We start from the raw sequence: 13,268 nt of genomic DNA, 5'->3' as shown, positions 1-13,268 counted from the left end.
GTTGTGAGGCATTACTGTATTTCCAGATTACCAACTTTTTAGCATTCCTGAGGAATGAGGAAGTCCTTTTAGTCACTGCAGTGAAGGGCTACTGCTCGATCTTGAGCCAAATATTCAAACAAAAATGGTTTGATCTCTCCTCTTCATGGGAATTGTCTGCTCTAATGAGAGCTTATAAATCCTCATGGGTAACGTCACCAGGCGCCCCCTTGAGCACATGATATCCGCGGTCTGGCCGCAAGCCTAGCATTCTGCAAAATCACTCTGTAGCACAAGTCCTCAAAGCTTGTGCATAGAAAAGGCAAATCATCAAAACTGCGCTTCGAAGCCCCCAGATGGTGATGCCTGCTGATCGCTTGTGGTTGCCACCTCTTACTATTGTGCCAATGAGTCATGAAATATAACCCTTTGAATAGACATAACCCTCAGGAACTTGAGCCCTTCTCCTGGGATGGGATAAGGTTCTTAGGTCCTTGAAAAGACCCGCTGAGAAACCAGGCTGTCCTGCCCTGAAGACTGCCTCTATCCTTGCCTTAGCTTCAGCCAAGAGATTAAGTGCACTAAATGGTCTATCTTACCTAATATAACAATCCTAAAGGGGGAAAGGTAGTAACCTTTTCCTTTGTTCCTGAGTTTGTGACCGAAACTCAAAATCCGGTTGTTAACGATGCTAGAAATGACTCTTTCACGATATTGTCTCTCAAAGAGGTGATTGATAACCAGGATAATCTTTTCTCTGCTCCATAAGAGCGGTCAGATAGTATCTGAAAAGAGCAGCCTATCTAAGACCCAAGATTCCAAACTTATTTGTGAGTGTAGGCTGCTTCAAGAAAAGGGTATCCAAAAAATTTAATTTCCTTATGACTTAGAGAAACAATTATGAGAGCATATAAATCCTCGGGGGAAGTGTCCCCTGGGACCCCACTAAAGCAAACGATGTCTGTGGTCTTACTGCAACCCTGTAGCCCAAATTCCCAGAATTGGTGTCTGAAAAAGACAGAACACTTTCATGGATCACTACCTGAACGATTGTTCTCGCAGATTTTTAAACCTTTTTCTTTAAGCCCTATTGTAGAAGCTCAACAATTACTTTAGCTTAAGCTCTTACAGGATACCTAATTGTTTATCAAAGCATCAGTTATTCTCTGCTTTATAATGATATGAAATGTGGATCAAGTCTGATTGTTCTCATACGATGGGTTGGAGTACTGGCTTGGATCCCACCCTAATGTAGGTAGGAATAACATTCTCAATTATGAATTATATTTGATACACATTATTTGTTTGATGCTTGATCTTCGTATGGCTTTATTTCTGTCTTAGACTGGATCCAAAATATTGGACACCAGAATCCTACCTCTTTACAAACCAGATGGACTGTGTTTACATATCCACTTTTGACTTTTGTTTATACGTACACTACATGTACTTGTAACTGTCATAGAGAGAGTGAATTCCTCTTAACCGAGAGTTCCCCCACTTAATTAAGACTGCCATTTAAATGACTCGGAAATTTGTATCCTTGTATAAACTACAAATTTTAAAAACAATTTGTATTTTTCCTAGCTATACAAACATGAGTAATTTAAGCAGAGGTCCTGCCTCAACCACCCCAAAAGTTTTTGACCAGAATAGAATGAAGCTATGGTAACCAACCATGGTGCAATAGAGACCATTTTCTTTTATTACAGTCTGGTTGTAGAAAACTGAACTAGAAGTGTAAGCCCATTTAAATTACTCTGGTTTATATAGCTAGGAGAAGTACAAATTGTTTTTAAAATTTGTAGTTTTTTCCCATTATTCATTATAAAAAATTACTTAAAAGATGAAAGCAACCTAACATGAACAAACTTAATTTGAGGTATGACTACAGTATGAACATGAAGCATTTCGAATTGGTAACCCATGTAATCATATTTTACTGTACATTTGTTGCTTTTGTTGTATGACGGTGATGAGAGAGCTATTGCATAATGAGGATGTTTGCTCTAATTGTTAATTTTTTTTTCTAATATTTTAAGTTGTTAGCCAACAAAAACGGTTGCATTGCACAAGGAAAGAATTACAGTATGTGTTTGTTTGAATCCAAGTATTTTATTTTTCCATTTTTTCATAATTTAGAGGGTACTGCGTATACTCTATTGTGATATTAATTATAATTTTAAATGAATGATATATTTGAAGATGATTAAATTTGAATATTTTTATTGGTCGTTGAATAACTGTAATCACATTGTTGAAAAGTATGTGTGATATGATTCATTATTCTATACAGAATTTCAATACAGCAATTCATAGTAGATCTGAGTCTGTTAATTGACTTCAGTTGTTATCTGATGATGTAAATGTATAAATATATTTCTAACAGACCACCATCAGCTGACCGTTACATCCATCCAGTCTGCCATATCTGGAATGAGCAATGAAAGCCTAGATGAAAACTCTGTCATAAGACTTCTGGTAGACAGTGGTGCAGAGATTAATGCAAAGGATATTTATGGCCAGACACCCTTGCATTTTGCTGCTATGAGAGGAAATGACCCTGCAGCTAGAGATCTTTTAAAATGCCCGCGTATTTTGGTTGAAGTAAGTGAATATATGGCACTTTGATAAAGTACTAAGTGTTGCTGTGATTCAATGGGTGTTAGAAGTTTTTTTTTCATGCTGCGTTAAGACTTGAATAGTATTTTTAAATATCTTTGAAAACATCAAAGGGAGTTGAATTTGGCCTGGGAAACTAATGACAGCAGGCTGTTGAATAAACTTTGTTTTTAGCTTTTTAATAGTATGATTACTTTATACAAGAAAACATTTAGCTAAGAGGCAGTTTGGGAAACATACTCCTGGTAGTTCAATCATTATTTTCTTCTTTTGTATTTGGTTAGTTATTAAGAATATAATACAAACTGTTGTTACTCATGTAATAAACACCAAGTCAAGGGTTAGAATGTTTTTTTTCTTTTTTTTTACATTGAAGGATGAATTATTTAAAATTCTATACATGCAGGCTCGTGATAGTCAACTGATGACTCCTTTATATGTAGCCTCTACATATGGCTATGTTGATATTGCACGGCGCCTTATATTTGCTGGTGCAAACCTCCTGTCCAAAGATGAATCTGCTCAGACACCCCTTCATCGAGCAGCTATGGAGGGCAATTTGGTGAGTGTGGATAATAATTATTTAATATATATAGCTTAGAAACACTTGTAATAAAGACATGATATATTTGTTAAATATCCAAAAGTTAGGCATCATTGTACATGAACTTTTAACTGTATAAGTGTTTAAAGAAATTTATTGGAATAACTTGTATCTCTCATAAGAATGAAGAAATGAAAAACTAAAACTTCAATACAAATTGAAGTCTTGGGGTCTGCGTACTCCTAATTATAGTACAGTACAGTAAACATCAAGTTAGAACTACAACCAGAATGGTAATACCTCTAAGAGCCCAAGGTTAAAGTTTTCATTTCAATGGTAAAAAGATAGACTTTCCATTAAGTAATCAGAGTTTGGCTGTAGATTAGTTGAATGTGGCCCAAGAATGTGACATAAAGAAAGTATAAAAGGTGATGTACTTGTTTATTACTTTTTTTTTACAGGAAATAGTTGACTTACTGCTAAACTCTGCCTCGACTATTGGAGGAAGTAAAATGGTCGACAGATTAGTGAAAGAATGTGACACAGAAAGGGAGACTGCACTGCATCATGCTGTAAATAATGGGCACTTCAAGGTTTGTAATCTGCAAAGGCAGTATAGTGTTATGACTCCTTTTTTTATGTTGAATAAGCTATGCATTTCAAAATTTTGATATGGATGATATGCATAAAGAATATAACAAGGTTTTGAATTATACCTTACAACTTTTTATTACTTGTATTTTGGCATTGACAATGTATTTTTGCAGATCACTGAGAAGCTTATTTTAGCTGGCGCTGATGTAGATGCCATGAATGATAGCCTATCAACTCCCTTGCATGCTGCAGCAGCTGTAGGTGACACAGATCTCATAAAGCTGCTCTTGCAGGTAAGATGATGTCACTAGGTTTTAGATCCACTATGCTGTGTAATACTCAAGAGTGAATAATTTTCACATTTACATATCAATGATAAGATTATAAGCGATGCATTTCTTGGGACAGAATAAGGCGAGACTAGAATGCGTGGACTGTAATCAGCAAACGCCATTACATCGAGCAGCGTACCATGATCAAGCAGAAGCAATCTCCGTGCTTCTAGATGCTGGTGCTAATATAGAAAAGAGAGACAAGTAAGCCCTTTTAGTATGCTCTGTGACATAAAGACATGGTGCAAATTCCTAGACTGACCACTAACTGCACACATCTTGAATTTCAGGGATTCCTTTACACCACTCCTTATGGCTGCAAGTTGCGGCCAGGCAACAGCTGTACAGATGCTTTTGGAAAGAGGGGCAGATTTGGAGGCAGTTGACAAAGAAGACAAAACATCTGTTTTCTGGTGTGCAGAGCAGGGAAATTTGGAGGCATTAGAGGTATACTTATATGTGGTTTTCATTTGAAATCTATATTTTTTCTTGATTACTTGAGTTCTGTTTATTCTACTGATTGCCATGGCTTAAGAGCTTTTGGCTGTTTCTGCATATCTCTGACATCATAGTTAATTTATCTCAATATGCTGTAAGATTTAAAAAAAAATTCTAACCATCCTATAGTTTCCAATCTTCCCAAATTAAACTATTTACCATATAGTACTAGACATGCAGTTAATCCCAAGTCCTTAATCTTGTTTAGTAAGGCTGAATACTAAGCAGTATTCTAGAAGTTTTATTCTGGCAGTGACCAAATTGTGGCATGATCATCCTTCGAGCAAAGTTAAATTGGTGGAATTTCAGAAGTCCAAACCTAACGCAAATTCTATTTTGTTGAGTAGGTTGACTTGAGTCTCTTTTCATAATTTATATTACTTATGCATATAATGTTATCATAATTTGTTTCTATTTCTATTGATTCTTTTTTATAGTTTTTTTTTTATTTCTCCATTTCTCATCAACACTGAGCTGCAATTGCTATTGGGGTTGTTGGGCTTTTAGCATTATGCTTTCCCATCTAGGCTTGTTATATGGCTTGTGATGAAATAATCATGCTAATTGATGTGCAGAGTAGTAATTGTATGCTTGAGCATGTAAAGTTAAGTCAAATCAGTGCTATACAACACTTTTATTAAGAAAAATTACTTTTCATTGGTGTTATGGATACAAAACTGCTATCATGCAGAAATAACCTAGGAGCATTCTCCCTTTAAGACTGGCTTGACACCCCTTGCAGTTTAGCTTCTGGTAACAATTCTCATCAGGATAACCTATTATTGTTTATTTGGCCCCTTAGTTAGACATAATTATTGCTTTGTCATGGAAGATTTATTCATTAGCTTATTTTGTAATGAAGTTTTGATTCCTCATGAATAAGCAGTTAATGTAAGTTAAATGACTAGCTAATTTGACTCTGTAAATAAAATGTGAAAGCTCTTGAATAATGCCTTTTGAATATTCTGTGAAATTGTCTATTAAATAGGGAATACTTTTGCATGGCATGGGTACTGTGGTATTTCAGAGATTGAACTTTATTCCTTAATTCATTCCAGATGGTCATTAGAACACTAAATGAATTTTCCCTTCAAGAATGAATTTGAGTAGGATAAATCTATTCCAGACCTGAAAAATTCTTTTTCTTTAAGGTTTTGTTGGACTTCAATGTATAAAATCATACAAAAAAACTCCAAGAAACAATGAATAGGTGAAACCGAATAAAGTTTTATTTCCCTTTACTTGTAGTAAACAGTCGATGGCCTAAAGGGAAGGCAGTCTGGTTAGATTAAAGACTAAGACACCACATTATGAAATTATTTTTTTATTGCTTTTCCTATCGAGGTTCTTAACTGCCATTAATTTTATTGAGCTCCATTAATTGTGAATGGTAGGAAAAATTAAAGATAATGCAAATTTAAAAAAAAAAAAAAACCCAAGATCGATTTGTTCCGTAACTGACATACAAACCATGCTATTTAATATGGGTTATTACTTTCGGCGTAGCTGAAATGACGAGCCATTATAATTTTAACGAGGGTTTACTACCCCACCGCTAGTTAGCGGGGGTTAGGGAGGGTAGCTTGCTACCTCCCCCCCTCACACACACACCTGTGCTTGAGCTCACTTTGCTCTCGGCTCGGGTGGTAGTCAGACGTGTTCGCTTTCACCCTCGCCTTCTTTGACAGCCATTTAATGCTTTTTGCTTTTCCTTTGACAGGTGTGCGTGAAGTTGGCCTCTGCTATGCGAAAGTTTCTTGGATTACCCGACCGCCCTTGTGGCACGTATATGTCGGCAGTCGATACGGACCCTCACACCCTATGTCCTTATTGTAGGGGCCAGCGGTGTGATAGAAATAAATTGTGTGGTGAGTGTAGGGAGTGGTCTACCTCCCAGTGGGAAAGATTTTCCCGGCGCCGGAAGAAGAAGTCCAGGCGGGATATTTCTCCTTCGAAGGTTTCTTTGAAAGGAGAAAATCCCAAGGGTTCTTCTTCCGTGGTCCAAACCTCCTCCGAAACTCCCACTCGATCAGTTTCTTCCGAGAAACTGTCGAGTGGTAGCGTAGGCCATAGTTCTGTTGCCCGATCTCGGGTTTTGGGAGAGGGAGTTGCCTCCCATAGCGAGGCAGCTCCTCCTCCTCCCCCGGGGGAGGATTTAAATTTTCCTGTAACTAATGATGATTTGTTTCAGCTTTGGGCTTCCTTGGGGCTTGAGGGTTCGCCCTCCAAGGAAGCCTTGTTTGATTTGATCAGGTTGGGGGCCGCTGTCAAACAATCGCCGACTTTAGCGGAGGTTGATCCTCTGTCTATCGTCGACGTTGTCGTGGCAGAGGCTTCCGATGAGTTGTCTCAAACCTCTGCTCGTGATGATCCTGTTGTAGCTGAAGGCTTAGTTCCTCCCTCTGCACATCCTTCGAGGGAGGAACTAAGTCCAACGGTCTCTCCTGCTGGTTATTCTCCCCCTCGGGGGAGTTCACTCACAGAGACTCCTCTTCGGAGGACTGCTGATGGTCAGCCCGCTGACCACACGGCCCCCAGAGGGCGTATAAGGCGTAAAGCCCGCTTTCCTCTTAGCCGTAGAGGCTTTCCTTCACCTCACAAGGGTGTTAGGAGGTGCCTCTTCGGTTCATCATCGCCGCAGAGGAACCTCGCCATCATTTTCCGACTCTCCCAGCTACAACCCTGGACCTCACTGCAGATCATTCGCGATCTCTTTCGGTGGAAGGTCGTCCTTACAAAGGACACGCCGACCCTCCACCCGTCAGACCTGCTGACCTACCGTCACCGTTCCTGGCTGCTGACGCGCTGTGGGCGCCAACACATCCCGTTGTAAACCGGGCAACGGTCTCTTCGGGGCATCAAGGGCGTATGTGCAAGTTAGTGCATACGTCCCTTACGCGCCAGGTCTCCCCTGCGCTCCAAGGCTCGCCTGGACGCCAGCGCTCACCTACGCACAAGCACTCACCTGCGCGCAAGCGCTCATCGGCAGAAGAAGCTCCTGTTGAAGCGCGCCAGCGCTCTCCAGAACGATCTCCTACGCGCCCACGATCTTCTGATCTGGGCGCAGTGGGGAAGTTAACTTCTTCCCCTGCTCGCCAGTGCTCACCAACGTGCCATCGTTCCCCGCCTGCGCGCCATCTCTCGCCAGTGCGGCCTCGCGCGCAGTCTAAGACGCGCGCCCACTAGGTTGCGCGCCCTGCGCGCCCACGCCCATCACCACAGCCGGATGTGTGCTCTCATGCTCGCCCGCGTGCAAGGGATGTGACTCCTGCGCGCGTGCGCGCGCCCAACATTATCGCCCGCACGGGCTCTTTGGCTGGACCCTGCGCGCCTGCGAGCGCGCGAACAGTCGCCTTCGCGCGCGCGAGTGCTTATCCATCCTTCAGCGCGCCCTCTGCCTTCGCCAGCCCGCGCCCCTGTGCGCCATCGCTCGCCCACGCGCCCTCACCATCGCCCTCGTGCGCGCCAACAGTCTCCAGCGCGCGACCCAGGGCATTTCCCATCGCGTGAGCGCCAGCACACTCCCCAGCGCGATCCTCAACCCCCCACGCGCGAGGGTGCAGGACAACGCACAGCCAGGTCATCATCGCCGCGTTCCCCCCCCCTGCAAGCGCAGAACAGCGCACTCGCTGGCGGGGGGGGGGGGGGGGAAGATTCCGAATAGGTCCAGGGACTTTTCTTCTCCTTCCTCTTTTCAGGCGAACCCCCCTTTGGTGACTCCTCCTAGGGATCGGTCGATCCCCTACCCTCCAGAGGGAGTTTCTGACAGCACAGCTGTCAGTCATCAGCCATGGTTTGGGTCCCTGGTCAGAGCGGTCATGCAGGCTTTTAAGCCTGTTCTCTCTGAGCTGGGCCACAAATCATTGGCAGCTTCTACTCCCCTGAAGAGGAAGAGAGGAGTGTCGAACGTAGTAACTTCTCCGAGGGTGAAGCTGACTCCTCGTAAGTCCTTGAGGAAGGCCTCCTCACCCACCCAGACTTTCACTCCCTCCCCTTCGGACGAAGATTTTCCGTCCTCAGGGAAGTCACGCTATGTGAAGCGTTTTCCCATCGCACCAATGAGGGAAACCCTACCTCGCGCTGGAAAGTCTTCTCGGGTAGGGATGGAGAAGAGCCTCCCACCATCGTTGTTGGAGTCCTGCATCCCTCCCAGGAGGGAGTCGAAGGTCTCCAAGACTTTGCCGAAGTCATCTTCAAGGCTTAGACCGAAGCCAGCCAAGCACTCAGAGAATGTCCACGAGTCCCCCCAAGAAGAGCCTTTGGGGTAAGGAGACTTCGTTGCTAGCCCTTCAGGAGGGGAGCTGCAGGAGTCAGAGTATGCGTTCTGTCAGGTTCTAACCCTTATGAGGAATCTCAATGGGTTTGCGGATCCAGAGATTCCCCCTCGTGAGAGCAAAGACATGGTCTTGGACCGAGTCTTTGGGACTCAAAAACCCTCAAAGGCCAGTGCGGCTTTGCCCTGGTCTCAAGGGGTTAAGAGTGCCAGAGACAAGGTCGAAGCCCAGCTCTCCGAGCTTGCCTCCTCCAGCCGATCCGGCGCCGGCAACAAACTCCTCCCACATCCTTGTGTCCAACAGAGGAGGTACTTGACATCGTTGAGGAGACTTGTTTAGCTCTTCCCCTACATCACTCTTTGGAAGAGCTTACCAGGGTAGTCCCTCTAGAGAGACTCTCCAATCGGCAGGTCTCGTTCTCGGCGACGGAGATCCTTAGCCAGGAGAAGGTAGCGAAGTGTGCCATGCAGGCAACTTCGTGGCTGGACATCTGGCTAGGGTCCCTAGGCATCCTGTTACGTTCAGAAGACTTGTCCGAAGAAAGTACCAGGAAGGCCATGGAGATCTTTTTACTCTCGGGCACTCGTACGATCGAGTTTCTAGCCCACCAAGTCTCGAACTTGTGGGCTAATACCATCTTGAAACGTCGAGATGCGGTGTCTGAGAGATTCCATCAAAAGGTCCCCAATACCGAGATCAGCAGGCTCAGACATTCTTCCATTATGGGGAAGAACTTGTTCGAGCCTAAGGACGTGGAGCAGGCGGCTGATAGGTGGAGGAAGTCCAACCAGGACTCTCTTCTACATAGGGCTCTAACATCGAAGCCCTATAAACCTCCAGCACCCCAGCAACCACGTCCTACCGAGACCACAAAACTGGCAGATGCAGCGAAGACGATGGTGTCTAAGCCCTTTCCTGTCAAGGACAAGAAAGGCAAAAAGTCCTCCAGGGGAGGAAAGAATCCTAGAGGGAGCGGCCGAGGTCGCAAACGCTAGGACTGGCAGTCCCCCTGCATGTCCACCAGTGGGGGGATGCCTACAAAGTTGCGTGAACAGGTGGCAGCAACTCAGGGCCGATTTCTGGACGATTTCCGTAATCAGTCAAGGATATCGCATCCCGTTCACAACATCTCTACCTCCCCTGACAGCGGATCCAGTGTCGCTGAGCTCCCTTGTCATGAGATCGGCAAGGGGGCAAGCCCTTCGGGTAGAAGTCCAGACCATGTTGAAGAAGGGCGCTCTCCAAAAGGTCGTCGACGGGTCCCCAGGCTTCTTCAGTCGACTCTTTCTTGTAAAGAAGGTGTCTAGAGGCTGGAAACCAGTCATCGACCTCTCAGCTCTGAACAGGTTTGTCAAGCAAACTCCGTTCAGCATGGAGACCGCAGACACGGTCAGACTTGCAGTGAGACCGCAAGACTTCATGTGTACACTGGACCTGAAGGACGCGTACTTCCAGATCCAAGTCCATCCGTCTTCAAGGAAGTACTTAAGATTCAGCCTAGACAACAAGGTGTACCAGTTCAAGGTACTGTGTTTCGGTCTCTCCACAGCACCACAGGTTTTCACCAGAGTGTTCACCCTAATATCATCTTGGGCACACAGGATCGGCATCCGTCTCCTCCGTTATCTGGACGACTGGCTGATCCTAGCAGACTCGGAGTCGGCCCTTCTTCGACACCAAGACAACCATCTGGGACTTTGCCAAGATTTGGGGATCATGGTAAATCTCGAGAAGTCTTCTCTGCTTCCCACTCAAAGACTGGTATATCTAGGCATGATCATAGACACCAATCTCCACAAAGCCTTCCCATCAGACGACAGGATAGCAAAGCTGAGGAGGGTCACAAGTCCTTTCCTCAGACGAGAAGAACTTCCAGCCCAATCGTGGTTACGTCTCCTCTGTCACCTCTCATCCTTGGCTCGTCTAGTTCCCAACGGTTGCCTCAGGATGAGATCCCTCCAATGGCGACTCAAATCTTGGTGGAATCAAGGTTACGATTCCCCGGACGTCATGATCCCTATGGGTTCTGCGGAACAGACGGACCTTCAGTGGTGGGTGAGAGACGAGAACCTACGAGGGGGAGTGGATTTTCTCGTCCTCCCCCCGGATTTGATGCTGTTTTTGGACGCCTCAAAGAAAGGGTGGGGGGCCCACGTTCTGCAACACAGGACCTCAGGCCTGTGATCAGTATCAGAAAAGTGCCTCCATATAAATCTGCTAGAAATGAAGGCCGTATTCCTGGCCCTTCAACAGTTCCAACAATACCTGGCGGGTCACTCTTTGGTGGTGATGAGCGACAACACCGCAGTAGTGGCTTACATCAACAAGCAAGGAGGTACCTTTTCAAAGCAGCTATCTCATCTTACAGTAGAGATACTGAGATGGACCGAAGCCCACCCGATTCCACTATCGGCTCGCTTCATTCCAGGCAAGAGGAATGTGCTCGCCGACAGTCTGAGCAGAGCGTCTCAGATAGTGAGTACCGAGTGGTCTTTGGATCATCTAGTAGCCAACAAAGTCCTGACTTTGTGGGGTTCCCCGACTGTGGATATGTTCCCTACAGCGCTGAACTTCAAGCTTCCGCTGTACTGCTTCCCAGTCCCGGATCCCAAGGCGCTCTGGCAAGATGCCTTCCAACAACGGTGGGACAACATCGACGTATACACCTTTCCCCCGTTCTGTCTGATGAGGAGGGTGCTCAACAAGACCAGAATATCGGTCAATCTTTCGATGACCCTTATAGCTCTGCTATGGCATCACGCGGAATGGTTTCTGCACCTTCTGCAACTCCTAACGGAACTTCCGAGAGAACTCCCTCCACGACACGAGCTACGCAAACAACCACACGCCAACATCTTCCACAAAGCCGTAGCTTCGCTACGACTTCACGCTTGGAGACTATCCAGCATCTTCTCGCTGAGAGAGGATTTTCGCAACAAGATGCGGTGAGGATGTTTGGACACCTGCGAAGGTCATCCGCATCTGTCTACCAGGCAAAGTGGGGAGTCTTCTGTGGTTGGTGTTGTGGAAGGGGTATCTCTCCACTCGATGCCACTATTCCAGCAGTAGCGGAGTTCCTCGTGCATTTGCGGGAAGAAATACGCCTTTCAGTCTCGGCGGCTCAGCCTTAAGTCTAGCCTTCAGGCTCAAAGGAGTGGACATTTCTTCCTCGCTGGAACTTTCCCTACTCATACGAAGTTATGAACTTACCTGCCCTCAGTCGGAAGTGAGACCTCCTCCATGGATCGTGGTTCGAGTTCTCAGGTCTCTTAAGAGACCTCCCTACGAACCATTACGCCAGGCTTCAGATCGCCACCTAACTTGGAAGACGGTGTTCCTACTAGCTTTGGCCTCGGCAAAGCAAGTCAGTGAACTTCATGGTCTCTCATATGACATCGCCCATTCAAAGGGATGGGGGGAGGTAATGTTCAGATTTGTCCCTGAGTTTATTTCTAAGACTCAGAATCCGGGAGTGCCGGACCCTCGGTTCGACTCCTTCCAGATTTCGAGTCTTCGTTCTGTAACTGATGACCCAGACCATCTCCTATTGTGTCCAGTAAGGAGTCTGAGGCTATATCTCAAAAGAACGGCTGCAGTTCGTCCCCAGGAGCAGGCAATGTTTGTGAGCACTGGGAGGACTAAGAGGAGGGTGACCAAGAATACCATCTCGGCATGGATTCGTAAGGTGATCCATCTGTCCCTGAATCCAGACCCTCCTCCGTCACGTGGCCCTAGAGCACATGATGTCAGGGGCGTAGCTATGTCCCTGGCCTTCAAGAAAAACTTTTCATTGACGCAGGTGCTACAAGCTGGGGTGTGGAAGCGTCAGACAACCTTCACAGCCCACTACATGCAAGACGTGACCCACAGGAGGCTCGATACGTTTTCTATCGGCCCTATGGTGGCTGCACAACAACTGGTTTAAAACCTCAGGCTCCTTAATGGACAAGTAGCAGAAGGTTGAGGGCATTGTTACCCGGTCTTAGTCTGCATGAATGAAAAGGTATGTCTGGCCCTTATTCTCTTTTTCATCCTCCCCTCTCTTGGGGAAAGCAGCATCCTAGGTTCTCTGCACAGCTGACCTCGAACCACCTCAGGTAAACCATGTTTCCTTGTGTTCCTAGTATTAAGCTAGTACTGTCACGTCCCCATACCCTGACGAGGTGGTATTGGGAGAGTCCTAGCCTAAAGTTTCCATCTAAAGGACTACAGGTCAACTTCCTAGGACGAGTCACACTTCATACCTTCACACACAGCTTATGTAGGCCGCAGCCCTTGTGTAGCAAGGTTCTAGCGAGGTGCAGGGACTCCTTATTGTTGAGTGCTGACACACTCAGATACTGAGTCCCCGGGCAAAGCCAAAAGCCAGTACTGGCTGAGACTTTCCACCCTTCCTATGGGGTGATTCACCCATATTAAATAGCG

The 13,268-nt window shown here is 45.6% G+C and overlaps 1 protein-coding gene across 7 annotated transcripts in view; it reads left to right on the top strand.

Moving 5' to 3' along the window:
• The window catches only part of LOC137658700 (transient receptor potential cation channel subfamily A member 1 homolog), a 351,715-nt gene that overhangs the window by 130,694 nt on the left and 207,753 nt on the right, over positions 1–13,268 (top strand). For all 7 annotated transcript variants that reach the window (XM_068393691.1, XM_068393693.1, XM_068393692.1 and 4 more), the window contains 6 exons: positions 2,369–2,586; positions 3,008–3,163; positions 3,607–3,738; positions 3,913–4,032; positions 4,148–4,275; positions 4,362–4,518. In XM_068393691.1, the coding sequence (XP_068249792.1) occupies positions 2,369–2,586; positions 3,008–3,163; positions 3,607–3,738; positions 3,913–4,032; positions 4,148–4,275; positions 4,362–4,518 (911 nt within the window). The remainder of the gene's footprint in view (positions 1–2,368; positions 2,587–3,007; positions 3,164–3,606; positions 3,739–3,912; positions 4,033–4,147; positions 4,276–4,361; positions 4,519–13,268) is intronic.

Source organism: Palaemon carinicauda, chromosome 19 (genome assembly GCF_036898095.1).
Source record: "Palaemon carinicauda isolate YSFRI2023 chromosome 19, ASM3689809v2, whole genome shotgun sequence".
Classification (NCBI taxonomy): Eukaryota; Metazoa; Arthropoda; class Malacostraca; order Decapoda; family Palaemonidae; genus Palaemon; species Palaemon carinicauda.
This window is presented reverse-complemented; position numbering and strand designations above follow the sequence as displayed.